The following is a 21,528-nucleotide window of genomic DNA, read 5'->3' as shown; positions in this document are numbered from 1 at the left end:
TTATTTACTGTAAGTCAGGGGTCAGTATACTTTTTATTAAAGAGCCAGATAGTTAATATTTTAGGCTTTTCAGATCATGTGGTCTCTGTTGCAGTTATCTGCCATTGTAGTGTGAAAGCAAGCATAGGGAATACATAAATGAATCCTAATTAACCTGCATTTGGTGAGATTTGGCCTGTGGGCTGTAGTTCGCTGACCCACGCTCCAGATGGCTGTTTGCTCTATTTCTTCAGGCTATTAATATGAGCTAGAGGTATACAGGACATGAAGACTTGGTGGAAAATGGTGATACCTGGTTGGGATTAAGAGTAGGAGTTGGCAGTTGGGCTGGTTACTGGCAGATCTAGTGATTGCTTTCAGAATACCTAATAATGTTTTTATCTTTTTCTAGATTTGATGTGGCTAGCATGATGTCTGTTACACTCAGTTGTGATCATCGGGTTGTGGATGGAGCAGTTGGAGCCCAATGGCTTGCTGAGTTTAGAAAGTACCTTGAAAAACCTATCACTATGTTGTTATAATTAACCCAAGAATTTCTAGACTCTCCCAGGTCACACTGGTTCATTCTTATCAAGATATAAATATGTTATTAAACAGGTATTCTTTTTATTTTAAAGTTAACCAGTTATTTTTGAGTCTGTCCGGATAAGTTATTTGTAATGTGCATTACTGAATTTTTTTAAATGCCAATTACACTCAAATATTGTGCACATTTAATAAACACCAGATTTTAAGCTGTGTACTCCTAGTCAAGGGACATGTGGCCTAGCCCTTTGGTGATAAGTACTTCCACTGGGAAATATAGAAGTAGAATTGTGGTTCCCTATTGAGACAGGTTCGAAAAGTAACCTGGATGAAACCTTGAGGTTTTGAAATTTAATTGCCTCACATCTTTTGCTTAGATTTGAGGGAAAGAGAAGTCAGGAAAATTAGTTCTCTTGGAAAAGAGAATTCTCTTTGAATTGAAGCTTGATTTTGGAATTTAACCCTAATTTAAATTTTTCTGTTACATGATCTTGGTTTATCAGGGATAGGAAGGGTAGAGAACTTAAAGGAAAATAAGTGAAATTTTAAAAGTCACCATTTTCTTAGACCTCTTAAATCAACTGTTCTTTAGTTTTCTATGAATCCTGAAATGGTTGTTTTCCCCTCTTGAGATGAAGATATAAATATAAACCAGCTACTTGGTATAAGTGAGAATTTGTATGGGTAGTTATGTAAACAACTTAAATGTATAATTCTGAGAGCAGAATTCCACAGTTATCTCCAAATAAAAGAATATTCTTATAGAATTTAACTGAGAGAAGTTGTGAAAGTAGAATTTTTCCTCCAAGATTAACTGGTGGTTACTTGCAAATGAACTTAATTACCAGAATTTATTACTCAAATAACTTTGGCAAACTGTGTCAAGTAACTATGGAATAAGTGTACATATGTAAAATATGATTTCTAGTGAGGTATGTGCCAAAGTCCATTTATCACCAAGTCCTGTCTGAAAAGAAGAGGGGGAGAGATACACTGGTGAACAGTTTGGAGTGCTAAAAGATCATGGCCAAAACAAAGTGGTCATGTCTACTTGGATAAAGGAAAAAATATTAAATGTGTACAAAAAAAGTGTTCTGTGTTTTTCCACCCCAGTGTTGTCTCATGTAAAATAAGAAAGTCCTAAAATCCTATTGCAGAGAAAAAATTATTTAGGTTGCATGCTTCCTTATCAGCCTAAATATTTTTTTCTATTTTGTTACAATTTGCCTTTCTTCTGTGGCGAGGAAGGAGGAGGTGATATTTAGGATAATAAAAATGAATTGGGAACATTATTACAATTCCAGACTTTCTATTGAATTGATATGTTTCAATAAATACGTGGAATTGTTTATGACTATTTAAAATAAATCTGACCAGTGCTTCCTTGTATATGTACTACGTGGACTATCCCCTGAAATTTAGGTCTTTCAGTGTTGAATCTTTTATTACATGGTGCACAAGTGACACTCCGTATATTCCGCAAACATCCTTGCTGTATTATTATGAAGACAATTCAATACATTAATCTGATTTTTCAGTATTTAGTAATTTTAGCTTGAATTGAAGATTATGCAGAAGGAACAAGCTTATCACAGGGGACCATCGTCAATATGAGCCACATCTGGTTCAAATACATGAAACTTCAAAAACAATTCATTCTTTGCTAATGCTTATGGCTCTGTTGTTCCCTTGATAGAAAAATAAAAACTCCTTCTAATAAAAATTGTTCTGAATTAAAAATCTGAGCTATAATTTAAATCTGGATTCATTCTATTTCTCTTACCAGAACTGAAAGAAAAAAAGTTAGAAGTAGTGTTTTTTGGTTCAAATTAGATTGTTTAAAAATTAAACTATATAGGCTGGCCCTGTGGCCGAGTGGTTAAGTTCGTGTGCTCCACTTCTGCGGCCCAGGGTTTCGCCGGTTTGGATCCTGGGTGCGGACATGGCTCTGCTCATCAAGCCATGCTGAGGTGCATCCCACATAGCACAGCCAGAGGCACTCACGGCAAGGATATACAACTATGTACTGGGGGGCTTTGGGGAGAAGAAGAAAAAAAAGAAAAAGAAGAAGATTGGCAACAAAGGTTAGCTCAGGTGCCAATATTAAAAAAAAAAAATTTAAACTGTATATTTCTAATGTGTCTTGCCTAATTTTTGATCTTTTGGTAATTGTTTTTCACATTAAATGATTAAGACCAGGGACAGCTATGTACATATAAGCTCTTGATACATTTTGGTTTTCTAGAATTGGTAAAATAAGGACTGAGTTTAGGAGGATAGTTTAAGCTCAAGGAGTTACTGAAGCACCTCGTGTTGGGGTGTAGCTCTGTTAGATATTTAACTCCAGTCCTGAGTGAGTGAAGATATGATGTCCCAAGGCATGGTTACAAGAGGAGTTGACCAACGCGAGATGACAGGAATGTGTTGCAAGGAATACTCATTACCTAGTAATGCACAAGCCCTGGAATACATGGGAATATAATCACTGCTGATAATCCCTCTAAAACCAAGTTTGTAGAAAAATTTCCTAAATCAAAGATAATTAATGTCCATCTCAAATAATTTCCAATTTTGAGGAAAAAACTTGATACAATTCAAATTTACTCCACAGTTCATTAGTTAATGCTCTTGGGCAAAGTTTTGCTTTTTGTAGGGAGGGTGAGATATGTTTTTATGAATATAAAATCCATTGAAATAATATGTGACATGTTTTGCAAAATCGGTTGTCAATTTAACATTTTAACTTTAAGCGTTGTTAGATCTTGATACGCACTTTAGTAATGAGTGTACAGGCACATAGCTGCTGACACAAGTAACACCTAAGTGCTGTGACTGCACGAGTAGATGATTCAGTTAGTTCTGCGTGGGGAGGTATGGGAGTTTCTAGGAATGTGATTTGACAGCGATTTTGTAGAAGGAAAGATGAAAGCATTCCAAGTTTTATGAGGGATGAGAATATAATAGGTTTGTTAATTTTAGGACGTTATACACTTGTGGAAAACTTTGATGATGTACTATTCTATTGCTAGGAGAATTCAGATCCAGGCCAGGTTTAAGAAAATTATATTTGTTTTTAAATGTCATATATTAGTTATTTCTATTACACATACAACATTAGTTTCTAAAGTTAAAAAGCTTTAAAATTAAGAAGGACCTCATTTAAAGACCTTATGTTGAACTAGAAACCAATAATTACAAGGAAGCTGTTTTGTATCTAGAAAAGACGATTAAGGGATGTTTAAAGTTTGAAATGAACCTTGCTTACTTGTGATATAAATTGGAAAGTTGATAGCTTGGTATTGAACAGCCGTTTGACAACTTAGATGTATAGGAGTTGAAAAGTACATTCTGCATTTTTTTTTTTAAAGATTTTATTTTTTTTCCCCTTTTTTCTCCCCAAAGCCCCAAAGCCCCCCGGTACATAGTTGTATTTTCTTCGTTGTGGTTCCTTCTAGTTGTGGCATGTGGGACGCTGCCTCAGCGTGGTTTGATGAGCAGTGCCATGTCCACGCCCAGGATTCGAACCAACGAAACACTGGGCTGCCTGCAGCAGAGCGCGCGAACTTAACCACTCGGCCACGGGGCCAGCCCCTACTTCTGTATTTTTAAAATTATTAGGAGAAAGGCACTTGTCTCAAAAGTCAACTCCTTTTTCTTAAACTAGAATTGGATGTATTTTGTGTCTTACGTGCAATAACATTCAGTTACTGTTACTGCATGTATCCAATCCAAAGACAAGTCCACATCTGACATTTAAAGGTTGGCTTGGGTAGCTTAGACTGCTGCCAGAGCTGTTTTATAGAAGTACAGAGGTTCATAGAAGCAGAGGTTTGCATATTATTACATAGGCCCTGTATCTTTATTGCTGGTGGAAACTTTAATTGCTGTGGCCCATCTTGGTAATAAAAAACATCTTGCACAGTCTAGGACTTATTCCTAATGCAAAAATTTACTCGAGACAAAATTTTTTTTCAACCAGTAAACCAGGAATTCTCACAAGTTACTTAGAAACAAAATTCCCCAAATGATACTTAAATTACTTAAGACCATTACAAATATCTTCAAAACAAGTATATCATGGCAAGACTTTAGTAGTTTCTGCCTGATGCCAAGTTTATTTGAGGAGAAAGAGTGAGTTAAAAAAAAAAAAAAACAGCTGATGAAAAAAATCTCATTCCATCTAAAGGAACTCTTAGAAAATATGAAACTAGTGTTTAAGATAAACCACTACCTCTTCACCCGTAATGAAGGTCCTATAATTCCCATGACTTTAGCACTGAAAACCCAAAACACGTGATGCTCTTGATTTACACAAGTGGCATCGTGACGAATAATGTAGCTTTCTCTTTAATAAATTTTGCTGTAGTCATTTCAGTATCCACAGATTCTGGAAGATTCAGGTGTAATCTGTACTTCTCAGAGACCTCGATCAGTAAATCATCCTAAGAATAATAAACCAAGAAAGATTTTAAAAGATGAAAATAGAAAAGTATTTTCTGGTTAAAGTTTGTGCTACCAGATTATTGTTCCCAGTTATTCACTCCTTACCCCTGAGAAGAAGAACCTACTTATTGCCAAATGACTGGCAATGAGCATTAAAATTGCTGATATAAATCCCTGAGATTTTGAGGTTATTTGTTACTGCTGCACAATACATCGAAAATTAACTGATATGGTACCAGAAGATGAATGTTGCCATCGTAAATTATGTGGCATGGACTTTGGGGCTGAACAGCAAAGAGCAAGGAAACTTACTGGAGAGTGGAAAGATGGTGATCCATGTTTTATAGCGCTAAAGCTCTGAGTAAAACTATCACAATAATTTGGAAGACAAATAATGTATCTGGTTAATTTGTGGCTTTAGGTAAAGAAATGGGAAAATGAAATGTTGGTATTATGCATTGGTTCTATGGGCTACATTTAACAAGGTACTACAAAAAGATGACCTTAGAAAAGAATTTCCCAGTTTACAAGAAAAATTGAAAGGGAATATACAGAGCCCAGAAATTCTAAGACTGAAAAATGGAACTAATTTTTCTTTTCAACCAGTAAAAGATAAAATTACTTTTTATCAACAAAGGCTGATTAAAACAGCCTAGAGGCAAAGACTAAATCACAAGTCTTTATACCCTTTGTTAAAACCTGACTGGATTAAGGTGGAGCTCAGTAGATCCTTACATTTTGCCCAAATGACAGCAATTAGGTCAAAAGAGACAGACCATTGAAAAATCGACATATCTAAGAAGAATTTTGGTAGACTGATGGGAATCAAAGAAATAAAATGCTGCCAGCCTGGACTAAAACTAGTTTAAAATAACCTCTGCACCCTTACATTCCGTGGGCATGAAACAGGCTGCGTTAGCTCCTTAGCACCCAAGGATAGCGTAGTCTCCAATGTTATTTTCAGATGTGGCCAAGGTGGATAGTGAAAAAGGAAAAAACCTCCCAAAGAATGGAGCTGAAGGACACAGAAAACAATGGAACTAGGGGGCGAGGTAATCAACGAACCTTGTCATGGGACCTAAGCAAGAACATCTACCTCCAGGAAAGTGACCCTTGCAATATCTGCCTACCAGGATTTCAGAACTGCTCTGGCTCATATTTTTCGCATTTCTGAACTGAGACCGCTAACTATGGTTATCCTCTCCTCATTCCACATTGTATGGTGCATGGGGTTACGAGAGTCGATAGCTTGTCTTTGTGGATCAAGAGGAGCAGAAGGTGGACTACGATGGCAAAATCATGTAATTTGGAATCTGATGCTGGGATTGGAGGTCTTCCTTGGGGAGAGAAGCAAATGTCTGTGACCAAGAGAGTGGACTGTGGTAGGTTGTAGGATTGTTGCCAATTAGTTGCTCTTCTTCTGTAAAAGGATTACATCTCTCTACCATGTAACTTCCTGTGGCCAGCTGTGAAAAGGATATTCTTCCCAGCCCTACTGATATAGGACCTGGCCTTGTGACTTCGGCCCACAGAATGTGAGTAAAAGTGACATATGCCATGTCTGAGAGGAAGTTTTAGGATCCACTGCATGGTTTGGCCATTTCTATTTTCCCTTTGCCATGAGAATGGCATATCTCAGATGGAAATTGCTCCTTCACCTGTTATCTTGAAATGCGCAAGACTTGTGGAGCAGAGCAGGGCTAGCTGACACGTCACCAGACAAATTATTGTAAACCACTGAGATTGTAGAGTTTGTTACTATAGCGTGATCTAGTGAATGTTGACTGATACAAATTTACAGTATTATGTATTCAACTTACCTCAGAAACACTAAGGTCACAGAGAGATACTGAATTAATACCAGGTAATTCTACTTTTAATTCAATTTTCAGAGGTTTCTCATTTTGATCCACCACAACTTTTAATTCATAGGTTGGTCTTTTCATCTCCACCTGGATCTCTGTACTGGACATCTCTTCTATCAGACACCCTGTTTTGCCTGAAACTTGGTTTTTTGGCAGTAAAAGTTGAGGAAAGTGATCTGTGTTGCTCACAGTACTGCTTCTTATCTGTTCAAGGGTTAGTTCTTTATGAAAAAAAGGGTGAAGATGAAATCACAAAATTAATCAACAACATAAAATACTAACAGGCCATAAGCTATATGTAGTGTTAGCTGAGATGGCAGATAAAGCTGCAGCTAAATTAGTTTGGGAATCTTAAAAGAGTCTTAAACCAAAGAATTTGGTTTAAAAGTATGCAGGATTTAAAAATCTTTAAGGACACGCTAATATTTCTAATATATAATCTTTATATTTATCTAAGTTTCTTTTAAAATTGAGATTTCTAGTTTGCAAAATGTACACAGGATGCAAACAAATTTAAATCAGTTTAATTTTCTATTTCCATTCATTAACTTACCCTTTCTCATTTTCTCTCTTAAATCTGTGGGGTCAGTTTGGATTCTCATCAGATTTTGTTTCATCCTTTGAATGCTTCCTTTTATCCTAAATTTGGTGATATGGTAAGAGTGTGAGAGAGTGAACTGAAGTTGTTCCTCAATGCATTTCATGGCCATCCATATTAATTGATCTTTTTTTACTTGGTCCTTTTCTGCTGCCTGGAGAACATCAGGATTATAGGCAACATCGATGACTGTGTAAACATCTGTGTGTGTAATTCAGAGGGTGTGAAATGAAGACAACTTGTTTCACTAAGGATATTGTCAGGTAATACGTTAAGCCATAATCCTGATAAAGCTAGAGAGTATAAATTCGATTCTTATATTTTATTTGGGTTAAAAACAGCTCATATTATTAGAAAAACCAAACAGTATTCAATAAAGGTACACTTATTAGTCATTAACTACATTATAACTAAATAAAATATTTCACTTATAATGCCTTTTGCCAAGTAAAATTTGGTCCATGCTTATTCTCAATAAAAATTTTTTAATGTGTTTTCTCGGCCATAATTCTATGTACCTGATGCCTCAGACATATCTTCTGGTCTTCCAATACTTAGAGGTACTGGATGTGTGGTTGACTGGGGAGCTGGGATCCTTTTCCACCCACATAGGTTGATAAAAAGTATTTTTTCTTTTGGTTTCTAGAAAGCAAATAATTTTGCATATCTCAAAATCTAGTTTTTTATTTTTAAATATCTTAAAGGTCAAAGAATTTGAAGAGTGAGAACTTTAGGCTCCAAGTAAGTCATTGCATGTATTAAAACTGTGTTTGAGAAATTAGACTGTTACCTGATTTCCCCAAAGCTGCTGGCTTTTCATCAAGAATCCACTTGCTGCTCCCAGAGTATCTGGGAGGAGGCAGGAGGAGTTGATCTAAGCAGCTGTTCCAGGTGAATTTGTTTGACCCTGTTTCACCACTTCCTTACTTCCCACACTAAATAAGTTCTCTTTATTTGAAAAATCTCCAACTCCATGCAGCTTTATTAAATAATTAAATTACTTATTTTCATTCTAGCAGAAAAATGGCTCATTTTGAGATCTCCAAAATATATCAAATATGAATGTCCCATTCTTACTCCTTGAAAACAATCTCCCACACTAACACACTACTACAGGATCATTTCATTCAGGACCTCCCCATCCCTGGGCACCGACTCTACATACCAGGATCCTAGTTTGTAGACAGAGCTGTGGTTCTGGGGCTGCACAGAGCTGTTTCCCCTCTTTCAATTGCTGTTGAATGAACTTCTCATAGCTCTCAGGATTGCTTTCAGCCAGATCATCTAGGAGGTTCCAGAATTGAGTAACTTGGCTGAGCAGACCCTTTGAGGATGACTCCATGATTCAAGTGAATAGGCCTCTTAAGTCTGTGGAAAGACATGACTTAAGGGAAAAGAAAGTCTTTGTAACTATTGATTACTTTCTTCTTTTAGGGGAGGAGGAAAAGGTCATAAATTGTTTGGGTGAAGTTAGCAGCTATCCTTAACACCTGTGTCTAAAAAACTGGGCTCAGCACCACTTTATCTTTTCCTTATTCTCTAATTACCTACCACCCCTTCCTAAATTCTCAAGTTGTCCTCTCAAATAGGGCCTTACCTCTGCCTAGAACCTCACAAGCCCTGAGGGGACAGAGTAGTCACTTTAAGTCTGGATTTCCTGGTGATTTTCTTGTTCCAGTACCTAGGTATTGGCTGACTGGTGCCTATCCAGTCCTGAAATTGCCAGAGGTGTGTGTGGGGTGAGGGCCACATGAGACTTCCTCAATCCTCAGCATAGCCTAGTATTTAAAAGCATGGGCTCCAGCCAGAAGCCTCGATTCCAGTCTTAGCTCTATCACTTCCTGGGTGTGCGACCTTAAGAAATAATCTATATATGTGCCTCACGTTATTCTTCCCAGAACGACGACGATAATACCTATCTCATAGGGTTCCTGTGAGGATTAAGTAAGCTAATAGAGAGAGGCCGGAACACCTGGTAAACACTAGATGAGAATAATAATATCCTCTCTGTCTTGAGATAACCTCCCTCACTGGAGACGTGTCCCACAGCAGCCACAGAATGAGGAAAAGACGAGGTTTGGGTTATTCGAATACTATATTAGGATCAAACTAAATGGGGAACTGAATCGACAGACAATCATTCCACAGTTCGGCAGACTCACCTCCTCTCTCAGTTCCTTGACAAACCGCGACACATGTTACCAGGGTAACCAGACTGGGTACAACATGTAATTGGGTCCGGGAAGCTGCAGACAGAAAGGTCCTTTCACATCCAGTTCCGGAATCTCCCCCTTCTGCTGCTGGGCTAGCTTTTCAGCTGAGCCCGCCCGACTCACTTCTTTTTCAGGAAGCCGCCCGCCTCCCTTCTGCACCTGTCGACCTCTAGAGTGTCCTGGAAACCCTCCCTGTGGGAGTCTCTGGGCGTCCTGTTGGTGGGAAGAATTTCTCAGGAGCACGACTTCCGGTCTGAAAGGGAAGCCTGCTCGCTTTTCTCGCAGACCGCTTCCTCCCCCCACCCCCGCCACGCGAGGCTGCGGCGCACGGTATGGGTGTGTTTGTGTGTATTTGTGTGGGGAGGGCGTTTGGAGGGAAGGTTACCGGGAGCTCTGTGGCCGCAGGGGGGCAGGGATCCCGGTGACAAAAATGGGGGTGTTTTTTCTCTCTTCCACTTGGAAGCCTCAACTCCCCCTTCAGGCACGCTAGATGCTTCTTGGGGCCCAGTCGACGGCCATACCCCTCCAGCGCGTCCCCATCCTTTCTGGGGAGCGAAACCCACCCCCCGGGGCCATCCCGGAGGAGCGTGAGCGGGGAATGCCCCAGCCGCCCCGCCGTCCGGATCCCGCGCCGGCGCAGCCTCGGGCCTCGGTCCGGAGAGATTGTCGGTCTGGGCTGGGGGAAAGGCAGCCGTGGCCTGGGCCGCGGGTGAGGGCAGAATAACCCGTGGGAAGGCTGCATTTTCACGAAGGACTCGGGTGAAGCTGCAGAGCTGCCTTTGAGCCCTGACTCCTTGGCTTCCTGGGTCGGAGGAGATCTTGTAATGGAGTGGTTCTTCGTCTCACACTAACAAGATGCCTGATTTCCTCAGGATCGAGGGGTGAGTGAGTGGTGGGGTGGTTGCACAAAGCCCCTGCTAGTGCACACGTGAATATCCCTGTCAGAATAGAAAATGAAATTCCCCTAAATGGAGAAATTGAGGGTATCTCTGCATTCGATGGTTTTGGGTCTCAGTTTTTGTTACTGTTGACATTTGTGATCCCTGAGGCTCTCAAGTCTAGGTATTCGCAAACTAATTTTGGGATTCCAGAGTTGATTTCTAATCAGGACCTCGTTTGCCTTGGACTGTGTCGCCTGGGGCAAGTTATGGCTTTAAGGGAATTTCATCTACCAAGTAGGAAGGAAGTTACTTGCCTTATATAAAATAATAGAGTTATTTTGAGGATTAAATAAAATGATGCTCTTGAAAGCACTTAATTTTGTGCAGTTTCAAAGAACTCCTGTGTACATTATCTCCTTTCATCCTGACATTAGTGTGGTCAGGCATTTCCCCCTTTTAATGGTGAAGGAAAAACTATTCCTCAGGATCTCTGACTTCCAGTTCAGTGATCGTTCCTTTACCATACGCTTCTTTATAACATTGTAATGGAAGACAAGTAATAAAGAGAATTGTTATTATTAAATGTTATTTATTGATTCATTTCAGATTGAAGAATGTCCCGGGTTCCATTGGGGAAAGTCCTCCTGAGGAATGTCATCCGGCACACAGATGCTCACAATAAGGTGAGAGGTAGAACCTCGTTATTTCTCAGCCTTCGATGAGCGTATGCAGTGCGCCTAGCATTATTTTGGTACAGTTGGGAGATACAAAGATGAATAAAATAGATAATTGCAATATAATTTGATAAGTACTTGTAACAGAGACATATACAAAGTGCTTTAGTGCACTGAGGAAGGAATAGTGAAATCTGCCTCGGGGAATTAGGAAAGGCTTCACAGAACTGGTGGTATTTGAGTTGCTGATATTAGAACTAATTCCTTTTTATTTTATTTTTTTATTTTTCTAAGATTTTATTCTCCCTTTTTCTCCCCAAAGCCCCCTGGTACATAGTTGTATATTTTTAGTTGTGGGTCCTTCTAGTTGTGGCACGTGGGATGCTGCCTCAGCATGGCCTGATGAGCGGTGCCATGTCCATGCCCAGGATCCAAACCATGAAACTCTGGGCCGCCGAAGCAGAGCACGTGAACTTAACCACTTGGCCACGGGGCCGGCTCCTGAACTAGTTCTTGATGAACAGTTTCAAGTTTGCCAGGTGTAAAAGATCATTCCAGACAGAACATCATGTACTAACATGGCAACCAGATAGTGCATGAAGCACTTGGGGCATGGCAAGAAATTGTGTGCATCCAGAAAATAGGGAATGTGGGGTATAGTGACGATGAGGCCTGAGTGATAAATTAGAGTTGGATTATGATGCTTGGAGATTAGACTTTTCCTCTAGGCAATAAAGCAGCCATCAAATGTTTTTAAGGAGGATGTGACATAATTGTATTTTAGAAAGACGATTTGTTAGCTGGGTGGGGGATAGAGCAGATGGGTGAAACAGTAGAGAAATCAGTTAGGTAAATACTGTGTTTCAGATGAGAGAGAGTGAGGGGTTGGCATGAAAGCAGTGATAGTACTGATGAAGATGAAGAATTTAGGAGATAGAATCCAAAGAACTTTGTGACTTATAGGATGATAATGATAATTATAGAATCGAATATAAACATCTTGGGTTATGTATATTGAATGGGTGAATGATGATGATGCCATTAATTGAGATGAGAAACAAAAGCAAAGGGACAAGTGTGAGGGGAAAGGTAATTAGTTTGGTTTTGTACATGTTGATGGTGAGGTGCTTATAGGATGTCCAAACAGGTGAAAATTCAGACTTGGAGGAAAGGAGAAAAGTTGAGGCTGGACATAAAGGTTTGGGGATTATTGATATGTGGCAATTGATAGAGGTCATGAGAAGAGATGCAGTCACCTAGGAGAGCACATATGATGAAAAGAGGGCCGAGGACCCTTTGGTTTTCTTTGGTGAACTGTACAACTCCTAGTTTGATCATAAGTGTTATTACTATCATATTACCTGATATTTTGATTGTGAGTGAAGGTGTAATTGTTACCTAAGCAGCCTCTGTCGTTAGCTTAAACAACCCCTAGCTGGGTGGTGAGCTTGGATTTGAAAGTCTTGGCTAAAAGAGAGAAACCAACCACAGATCGAACAAAACATTACATGAAGACTTAGAAATAAAGTGTATTCTTGTTCTTTGGGCAGTTGTAATCTGCTTTTCAGGAAATTCTCCAGCAGTTCTCATACTGTTTGTTCTATTTTGTTTTGCTTTGCTTAACAAAGATTATAATGTTGTGAAAAGAGACTTAGCCTAGAAAGTTTAAAGACCTGCCCTTACCAGCTTTTGACTTTGGTAAAATCTCTGAGCTTTTGTTTCTTCTCAGTAAAATGTAATAATGGTACCTGCTTTGTTTTCCTCATAAGATTGCTTAAGTTTCAACTGAGATGATACAATTAGAATCATAAAGCATTTTAGAAACATAAGACATTATCATTTGCTAATTGCAGCATAATTGCAAAATTGATGAGGTGGTAAGTGTGTCTTTGTAGGGGTTAAAAAGTTCTCCTTTTGCTGCAAAATTCTACTTATTTGTGATTTACGGGGTCAGATTTTTTTAACCACTCTAGAGAAACCAGGATTTGCTTCCCAGGTTCCTCATTGTAACCCAGTCTGTAATCCAATAATTAGTGCAGACTGTATCTTCAGTTACTTTTCTGTGATGTAAAGTTATTTTTAACTTATTTTTATTTCTTTCCTTTTTAAAAAATCTAGATTCAGGAGGAATCGGATATGTGGAAAATAAGAGAACTGGAGAAACAGATGGAAGATGCTTACCGGGGGACTAAAAGGGAAATGTTACCCAGCAGTTCAAGGTGAAGTTGCAGCTCTGAGAACTGTAATAATTCTCATCTTACTCAGAATCATCAACTTTTGTTTAAAAACACTTTGGTGTGCTAAAGATAGATGAGCTCAGTTCTGTGAGTCCCTAAGTCTTCTGACTCTCATAAATCTAGACCCAAGCATAAAGGTAATGGCCAGGATGCATATGGCCTCACTCTTTGTATTTGTTTGCAATGGAGAATTTAAAAATTCTACCTTAAACAATTGTAAACTTCAGAGATTCTGTGAATTCTGACTGTGCTGGATGGCTTTTTACTTAAGATTTTCTATTGGTATCTTATGGTCACTTAGCTGATCATTGACTCCTTTCCCCTGTTAGTCTTTCATTCTCTCTCTCAGCCTTTTGTTTACTCCATCTACTCACTATCTTTGCCAAGTCACACAGCCTTTCACATTACCTTCTTAATAATTTGAATGTGAATATGAAGGATTGTGCAGGCTTAGTTGTCTTACCCGTGAAGGTATAGAAGCGTCTGAGTATTGGGAACATCTCTTGGGCCTCATATGCCTGCTAGTGTAGAGCTCTGTGTATGAAAAATGACTATAAAGTAATAATGCTGATTTCTAAAGCCACCCAGGGAAATAGTTAATAGTAAGATATTTAAGGAGAGTGATTGTGCCTGTGGAGTATGTGGACTTTGGGGGGTGTGAACGGCTTCAGACAATAAAGTATTCAGGGTATCCATGTTAAAGAAGTCAGAGTCTCAACATAAAAATAAATATCTTTTCAGTCTGTTTTCTAAAAAGATGGTCCTTTGAGAATTTAGAAGTACAGTTACTGAAGATGATGATTTGTTTTGTATTGGTTGTTCAATTCCAAGTGGCATTTCCATGAACAAAATATTTTTTTTTAAAGTGGACTATTAATGCTTGTCATGGTGAATAAATTTTTAATAACAATCTCTTTAGGGGCAGAGATTCTGATTGCCTCAATTGCTATTATATTCCCAGCAGTTAGAACAGTCCCTGGCACATAGGAGGCCCTTAAACATTTTTGATAACTGATTAGCTGGCTTGGTGACCTGTTAGTCAACATATAAGCACAGGCGGGATCAGTGGTTCTCGTACCCCAACATACTCATGGGTTAGGCCTTGCTCACTATAGCAGGTTGCTGGTTTTCAGGGAAGGGGTTGTATTTCAAAATCTCTAGAGTAGTTTGAAATGTCCCCAGCTGTGATTATGCTCTGCTTCCTTCTTTGCATGCCCTCCTAGTTGAAAACCAGTGAGGGAGCTACAGCATGCCGCAGTCCAGAAGTCATTTTGTCTGTACTCTGTAATAGAATGAGTAGTAATGGTCTGGTTTTCATTGGACAACTGTAAAGACTTATAGAGAGGAACAGATCATGTATTTTCCCAATTTTTTTTTTTTCTCCCAAAGCCCCAGTGCATGGTTGTATATCGTAGTTATAAGTCCTTGTAGTTCTTCTATGTGAGCCACCACCACAGCGTGGCAACTGACAGATGAGTGGTGTGGTTCTGCAACTGGGAGACAAACCTGGGCTACCGAAGCAGTGAGAGTGCTGAACTTTAACCACTAGGCCAGGGCTGGCTCTCACGTGATTTTTTTTTTTAACATTAGGTATCAGGTTGTTTTGTTCTCCCCTTAGCTTGTTCAATGAATTTTGTGCATGATGTTCCATAAAGTAACCTCACAGATTGCTTCTAAACCTAAAAGTTCTTCTGTTTTATAGCCGGATGCGTAGTGATGGTTTTGATGAAGAAAGTCAAAGAGACTATTGGAGGCCAAAGAATGAAATTTCTGGGACATTAGAAGATGATTTTCTTAAGGCTAAATCCTGGAACAAGAAGTTATATGATTATGAAGCTAACATGCCAGACAGGTTTGTGACTAAATTCTTGTGACCATTAATGCTATTTGGCCTGAGATGAGAAAGTATACTTTTAAAAATTAATTATCGCTACAGAAACTTGTACACAAATGTTCATAGCATAACTATTGATAATGGCCAAAAAGAGGAAACCCAGATGTCTATCAACTAAGAATGAATAAACAAGATGTGGTATATTGAATGGTAATTGAATGTTATTTGGCAGTAAAAGGAATAAAGTAGTGATACATGGTACAGCATGGATGAACCTTAAAAACATTATGCTAGGTGAAAAAAGCCAGACACAAAAGGCATTTGTCTGATTCTTTTTTATATGATATGTCCAGAATAGGCAAATCTAGAGAAAGAAAGTAGATTAGTGGTTGCCATGGGCTACAAAAGAGGGAGGAATGGAGAGTTAACAGGTAGAGTTTCTTTTTGGGGTGATGAAAATGTTCTGAAATTAGATAGTGGTGATGGTTGCACAACTCTGAATATACTAAAAGCCACTGAATTGTACATGTTAAGAGGGTGAATTTTATGGTATATGAATTATATCTCAGTAAAGTTGTAATTTAAAAAAAATTGTCCCAATGTAGACAGCATTATGTTGTGAAGTGTTTTTGGAGAAGTACTTCACAGCTAACGAGCAGAGTATGAGTGTTCCTTAGTGTTTCTTAAGGAAGAGAAGGGCAAGTTCTCTTACAGATGGACAAAGGAATCCTTTGTGTCTGAAATGATAGTGTGCGGTACAGAAAATACAGCCAACTAAGTTACTGAGCTATAATGTGGCGTTGGCTCTACTTTATCTCTGTTTTCTTTGTTCTCTGTGTATATCTGTGTAAGCATGTGCTCGTAAGTCTAATTTGTCTTAATTTTAAAAATGTATGCATTGCCTTATAGTATGTGTAATAAAATATGTCATCTTACAGATGGGGTCACAGTGGTTATAAAGAGTTATACCCTGAAGAATTTGAATCAGACAGGTAAGGCAAATAGGCTTACTGAAGAAAAAGTTACAAACTAAGATTAGTACAAAGTCCAGACTATGAATTGAGTTCCTGATTTTTACAAAGGATATAACATGTGCCATTAAAAATGTAACCAGAGAAATAATAGGCAACTTAGCTGGGAGACCATTGGTGTTTTGCCTTTCCCTCATTGGTGTTCTGCGTATCTATAGCACTTAGGTTTTATATATAGGATTCCATACAGTAATTCAGTATGGCAGGTTAGAATTTTTATCTTCATTTTAAAGATAAGGAAACAAAAACTCAGTGAAGGTGATAGTCGCTTAGTAACCCTGTGTCAAAGCTCTGATTTAATATTTAGGTGTTAACCCCCAACTTCCTGTCTAGAATGTGGAATAGTAAAATATAAATACACTTTTTATTTTCTTGGGTAAAAGTTTCTCTTTTTTTATTAGTAGTGATCAGCAAGATATTACCAATGGACAAAAAACATCTCCCCAGGTAAAATCATCTTCCCATGAATCTCACAAACACAAGAAGTCAAAGAAAGCCCACAAAAAAAAGCAGAAAAAAAAGTCACACAAAAAACAGAAGAAAAGCAAAAAGGAAGCCACAGATATAACAGCAGATTCCTCAAGCGAGTTCTCAGAAGAAACTGGGGCTTCTAGTACCAGGAAAAGGAAACAACCACATAAGCACAAGAAAAAATCCAGGAAAAAGTCTCTCAGAAAACCTGCTTTATTCTTAGAGGCAGAAAGTGACAGTTCCCGGTCAGATGATTCCGCATCCAGCAGTTCTGAGGAAAGTGAGGAAAGAGACACTAAGAAAACCAAGAGGAAAAAGAGAGAGAAAAAAGTTCATATCCCTGTAGTTAACAATGAAATCCAGGAGAGGACAAACAAACGCACAAATTGGAAAGTGGCTACAGATGAAAGGTCTGCCGAGAGTTCAGAGGATGACTAAATGAGAAAGAAACACTCTCCAGTTTCCATGAGACCCTGGCTATTTACAGCTTTTACACCTTGGGGTTTCCTGTTGACTGTATTGCTCAGCACAGGGGGCCTGAGGTCAGAGCTGTCCTGTGCCATCTGTATACGTTCTCACAGACTTCTTATCTTTCATTTTGGCCTGTTAAACTTGACCCTCTTACTGTTAATAGGGAATCTGGTATTTTGTTATTAAGTTTTCTTGAAGAGATTATTTTTTGGCAATTAATCACTTTTAGCATAGAGTGCATATACAGCAAATTAAAGGACCCAGAAAGCTGAATCCAGTAATGACCTGGGTACACCAATTGGAATGTTGGATTTGGGGAAGGCAAGGAATGGGATCAAGAGGTGGATTGGAACCAGTGCTGTGTAGGATGGTATAAGGCAACATCAAGTTGCTCTCGTCTGTTTATATAGCAGGTGCCACAACTTGACTTTTTTTGTCTTCATTCTTGGTGCTTTGCTCTTTCTGTATTTTGGCCCCACAGGTGTGGTCCTATTTACTTAATGAGGAAATGAGCATAAGAACATTTTCCCTTCATGATAACATCCATAGACAGCTGGTATTAGAAGAGACTAGGATTTTCTGTCAAATTCCCCTGCTGGACAGGGTCAGTGGCTACTCAGTATACCCCTAAACATGGTAATTGGATACAAAGTGGTTTTCTAGTTCCATTGGTGCATATTGCCTAAATGGACTTGTGTTCAAAATTATTTCTTCAGTTGTCTTAGGTAAGTCCTCAACCAAATGGGGAAGAATGAGGAATTAGTCATGCCATCTAATGGTGCTCTGAACAGGATTCAGGGCAGCAACTGCCATTTAAATGTTATCTTCCTTGTTCATTTTTAGATCTGTTAATGAACTTTAGGTTTTCCCTGAAACTAGGTTCAATCAGTTCCAGAATGAAACAGGCTTCTCAGGGACATAGCCACTTCTTCCCAGTCTGCCTTTGGTTATTTCCCTTTGCTAAGATACAGTCATGTGTCGGTTAACAATGAGGATGCGTTCTAAGAAATGTGTCGTTAGGTGATTTTATAGTTGTGCAAACATCAGAGGGTACTTATACACCTAGGCTATATGGTACTAATCTTATGGGACCACTGTTGCACGTGGGTCTGTTGTTGACCGAAACATCCTTATGTGGCGCATGACTGTACTGTGATCCCTACTATGTTAATTCTCAAGAAACCAAAACATCTTTGAACGAAGGCTGGCAGAACACAAGTGAATTTTTTCATTATGACAGATCAGGTGACACATTGTTTTTTCCTGGTGGTTGCTTCATGGGCTGAGTAAAAAGCTTGAAAACTCAGACTTTGGTCTTGGTTCTGCCACTGATTGGGTATGAGGTTCAGAGCAGGTAAGTTAACATCCCTAGCCTTACTTTTCCCATGTGTAATACAAACATATTTCATGGTAGCAGGACAGTGTAAGACACCAGCAATAGAATATAACTATGACAGCATTCCATGAGGTGGTAATACTTTGTGGTTCTAACTACTAAATTTGTTCTCTTTACAGAACAGATTTCTATTAAAATTCTTAGTCATAAAATACATGGTTGGCCAGAGGTTCCCTATCCCTTGATTATAAGCAGGTGCTACCTTTTGGGATATTTATTTGAAATATTAATACTTCGGTACTCAATTATCAGTGTTCCATGGTGTATATTTTTACCTTTGGGACTGGTAGGGGCCCAAGGGGGGAAGAACAGTCTATAATTACTACCTCTTAACCTAAAGCAATTGTTTTGTTCTTGGAGCAAGTGAAATCTGTTGGAAGGGATTTTCAGCATATATATTTTTAGCATTGTTTCTGTGCTATAAAATTACTGATTCTAAGCACAGACTCGGGAAGATGGGCCAGTGGAACAAGGCATCTCCAGGAAGTGGCTTCTATTTAGGTCTTGACTTTCCCTTCCTCCCACACTAGCAGGCCTCTTTCCCAGCGAATATACATCTTGCCTGTTTTGTTTGCCATGTTTACCTTTTCTTGGTCACGTATAAGCAATAAAGCTGTTTCCTGTTCTTCACCTTGCTCAACCCCAAATTCTCTTCTATGCCTTAGGCTAAAGCTTGGATGCTTCTTCCAGCCCCCTTAAATATGGCTTAGGGTGGCTCATCAAAACCTAAGATCTCCCATTTGCAGTACTGGCTTTGGAACATATTTATTTCTAGTGTTCTTGCCAATCAGAGATTTCTATATTAAATCCTAAAATGGGATTCCAAAAAAAAAAAGAGTTGGAGAATTGACATTTATTGAATAACTATTGTGATACAACATGGAATTTCTGAATTCCAAATAAATAAAATTCACTTTTTGAACATTTGATCTGTTCCTTTTTCGTACCAACAGGCTTGGTAATAGCCTGAAGTTGACCTGACTGACAGTGGGTTGACAACCTTCCCCCACCGGCCCTTCAATCTGCTTAATAACAAGTCTTTTGCTTCTTTTGTCATTGTCCCAGGGGCTGGCCTACTGCCCTCCTTTCTGTACAATCTGGGCAAACCGACTGGTGATAGTAAGAGTAGTGTCAATGAAGCGGTCCACACAGCTAGAGAGACAATTTTCAGTGCGAGAGTCTAGGCGATTCCCTGGCTTCTCCACACATTTATCCCAACAGAGTTCCATGAAGTGATGCACCTAAGAGGAAGGAAAAATAGTAACCATTGGCGTCTGCAGACAGGCCTACCAATTTTCTATTTCCTTCCCATTTTCCGTCACCTGACTAAATCATTCTTTCAATCAACAAACTATGGGCTCTCCTCTTTCCTCACTTTCTAATTTGTCATCAAGGTGGCTTAGATCCTTATCTCTACATTGCAACAATCCTCTATCCTCTCCTTTTCTGTTTTTCTCCTTTTTAGTAATTAAAAAATACTTCCCATCAAGTCACCCCTGTGTTTGTTAATGTATCAATTTCCCTGTTAGCCACTCAGGGCACTCCCTTATTTAATCTCCAGTCTGTACTGTTTCAATGAGGTCCACATAAAGCATACTCAACTTGACTCTTAATAATACTCCTGGAATGCCCCCCCTAAAGATTCCCTATCCTTTAAAACAGTTAAAATTCTTACCTCCTTGAAGGCCACTGTCTATTATTTTCTTTTTGTGTCAAGTTCTTAATCAGATTGTAAATTTTCAGGCAGGGTTAATACCTTCTCTTATATTCTCAAACTAGCACCAGTGTAAACTGGGAAGGAAGGTACGGTACGAATTAATTCCCCCAAACCACTGCACTCATCTCATTCCAAACCTATCCCTTACAGAGTAGGTGAGTTCTTAACCTTTGGGGGGTAATGGTCATATTTTGAGAATCCGATGACGGTTATGGATCCACTCTCCTGAAAAATGCAAATACAGGCACAGAAAAGGTGTGCACTTTCATAATGTTCAGGACCCTAAGATTTCTAATCAGGATTCTTGTTACTTCTCCCCAACGAGCCCTCCCCCTCCTAAAAAAGGGGGGTTAGAAAATAACCATTTACTAAAGACTTACTTTTTGGGAGGCTGGGTACTAAACATTCAGTCAATCTTTTCTGCAGCCCTAAAAGACGACTGTCACCTCCGTTTAAGAGGTGTGGTTAAGTAATTAGCCCAAGGTCATGCGGCTAGTAAGAGACGACGCCAGGGTTGCAACCATGCCTAAAGGGCCTCAAAAAACCCTTGTTCTAATCTAATAGTCTAGACTGTCTCCAGAGCCCATCTTTGTCCGATTATGTTCTACTGCTCTATCGTTTTCAAATACATTGTCGCATATGATCCTCACTATCCAGTAAGGCAGCGAGCGACAACGAAACCAAGACTCAGTGGATGGGTGCCTTGTCCAGGGGCACGTGGCCGGCAAGAGGCAGAGGCAGGCTTAGAACCCAGATCTTCTGAATGCCAGCCCAGAGAGCTCGCCGCCAACGCAGGCTCCCATGCCCTTCCGTCGCCCAACTCTTTCTTCTGCTTGACACCTTCTCGTCTCCCCAGGCTGGGCCTGCTTAGCGGCACCTGAGCACTATCGGTCACCAGCAGCCAAGTCCTCTCTGCTGTGAGGGGAAGCTGGCGTAGCAGAGATGGAGCATCAGGCGGCCTCACTGCGCCGCCACTGTACCCGGGACCCGTACTTCACCCTCCTTTCTCTTCACCCTGGTCCCTGTCCCCGCACCTGTGCAGTGAACTGCGCCTTCTGCTGTTCAGCCGCCACCAGGCGCTGCAGTTCCGCTTCATCCGCCTCACGCAAGTCCGCCATTCTCCGCGTTGGACTCCGGAGCTTCCGTCGAACGCGTATGCGCATGCGCAGCGG

At 39.6% G+C, this 21,528-nt stretch overlaps 4 protein-coding genes across 9 annotated transcripts in view; 2 read left to right on the top strand and 2 right to left on the bottom strand.

The window, feature by feature from the left end:
• The window catches only part of DLAT (dihydrolipoamide S-acetyltransferase), a 39,510-nt gene extending 38,770 nt beyond the window's left edge, over positions 1-740 (top strand). Inside the window, exon 14 of the mRNA XM_014855451.3 lies at positions 392-740. Coding sequence (XP_014710937.1) covers positions 392-521 — 130 coding nt within the window. The 3' untranslated portion in view covers positions 522-740. The remainder of the gene's footprint in view (positions 1-391) is intronic.
• Positions 741-4,486: 3,746 nt separating this feature from the next.
• Positions 4,487-9,893, bottom strand: PIH1D2 (PIH1 domain containing 2). Of its 2 annotated transcripts, none has more exons than XM_014855452.3 (6): positions 9,594-9,893; positions 8,597-8,799; positions 7,950-8,073; positions 7,387-7,632; positions 6,789-7,054; positions 4,487-4,967 (listed from the first exon to the last, which is right to left on the bottom strand). In XM_014855452.3, exons 2-6 carry the CDS (start codon positions 8,771-8,773, stop codon positions 4,833-4,835), a joined length of 948 nt encoding a protein of 315 aa, XP_014710938.1. In that variant the 5' UTR covers positions 8,774-8,799; positions 9,594-9,893; the 3' UTR covers positions 4,487-4,832. The 2 variants fall into 2 exon arrangements, with proteins under 2 accessions (XP_014710938.1, XP_044608348.1); XM_044752413.2 differs by having other exon boundaries at positions 8,597-8,815; positions 9,594-9,799.
• Positions 7,573-19,566, top strand: NKAPD1 (NKAP domain containing 1). 5 transcript variants are annotated; one of them, XM_070490309.1, is made up of 7 exons: positions 7,573-7,694; positions 9,779-9,974; positions 11,132-11,208; positions 13,318-13,418; positions 15,139-15,288; positions 16,209-16,262; positions 16,706-19,566. In XM_070490309.1, the coding sequence occupies exons 3-7, from the start codon at positions 11,140-11,142 to the stop codon at positions 17,208-17,210; spliced, it is 879 nt and encodes a 292-aa protein (XP_070346410.1). In that variant the 5' UTR covers positions 7,573-7,694; positions 9,779-9,974; positions 11,132-11,139; the 3' UTR covers positions 17,211-19,566. The 5 variants fall into 5 exon arrangements, with proteins under 5 accessions (XP_070346410.1, XP_014710940.1, XP_070346411.1 ...); XM_014855454.3 differs by having other exon boundaries at positions 7,576-7,694; positions 16,703-19,566; XM_070490310.1 differs by lacking the exon at positions 7,573-7,694 and having other exon boundaries at positions 9,751-9,974.
• TIMM8B (translocase of inner mitochondrial membrane 8 homolog B) lies at positions 19,478-21,522 on the bottom strand. Its single transcript, XM_014855459.3, has 2 exons — positions 21,391-21,522; positions 19,478-19,880 (listed from the first exon to the last, which is right to left on the bottom strand). Exons 1-2 carry the CDS (start codon positions 21,517-21,519, stop codon positions 19,713-19,715), a joined length of 297 nt encoding a protein of 98 aa, XP_014710945.3. The 5' UTR covers positions 21,520-21,522; the 3' UTR covers positions 19,478-19,712.
• Positions 21,523-21,528: the final 6 nt, after the last annotated feature.

This window comes from Equus asinus, chromosome 20, assembly GCF_041296235.1.
Source record: "Equus asinus isolate D_3611 breed Donkey chromosome 20, EquAss-T2T_v2, whole genome shotgun sequence".
Taxonomy (NCBI): domain Eukaryota; kingdom Metazoa; phylum Chordata; class Mammalia; order Perissodactyla; family Equidae; genus Equus; species Equus asinus.
Note: the sequence above shows the minus strand (reverse complement) of the source record. Positions and strands in the feature narration are given on the sequence as shown.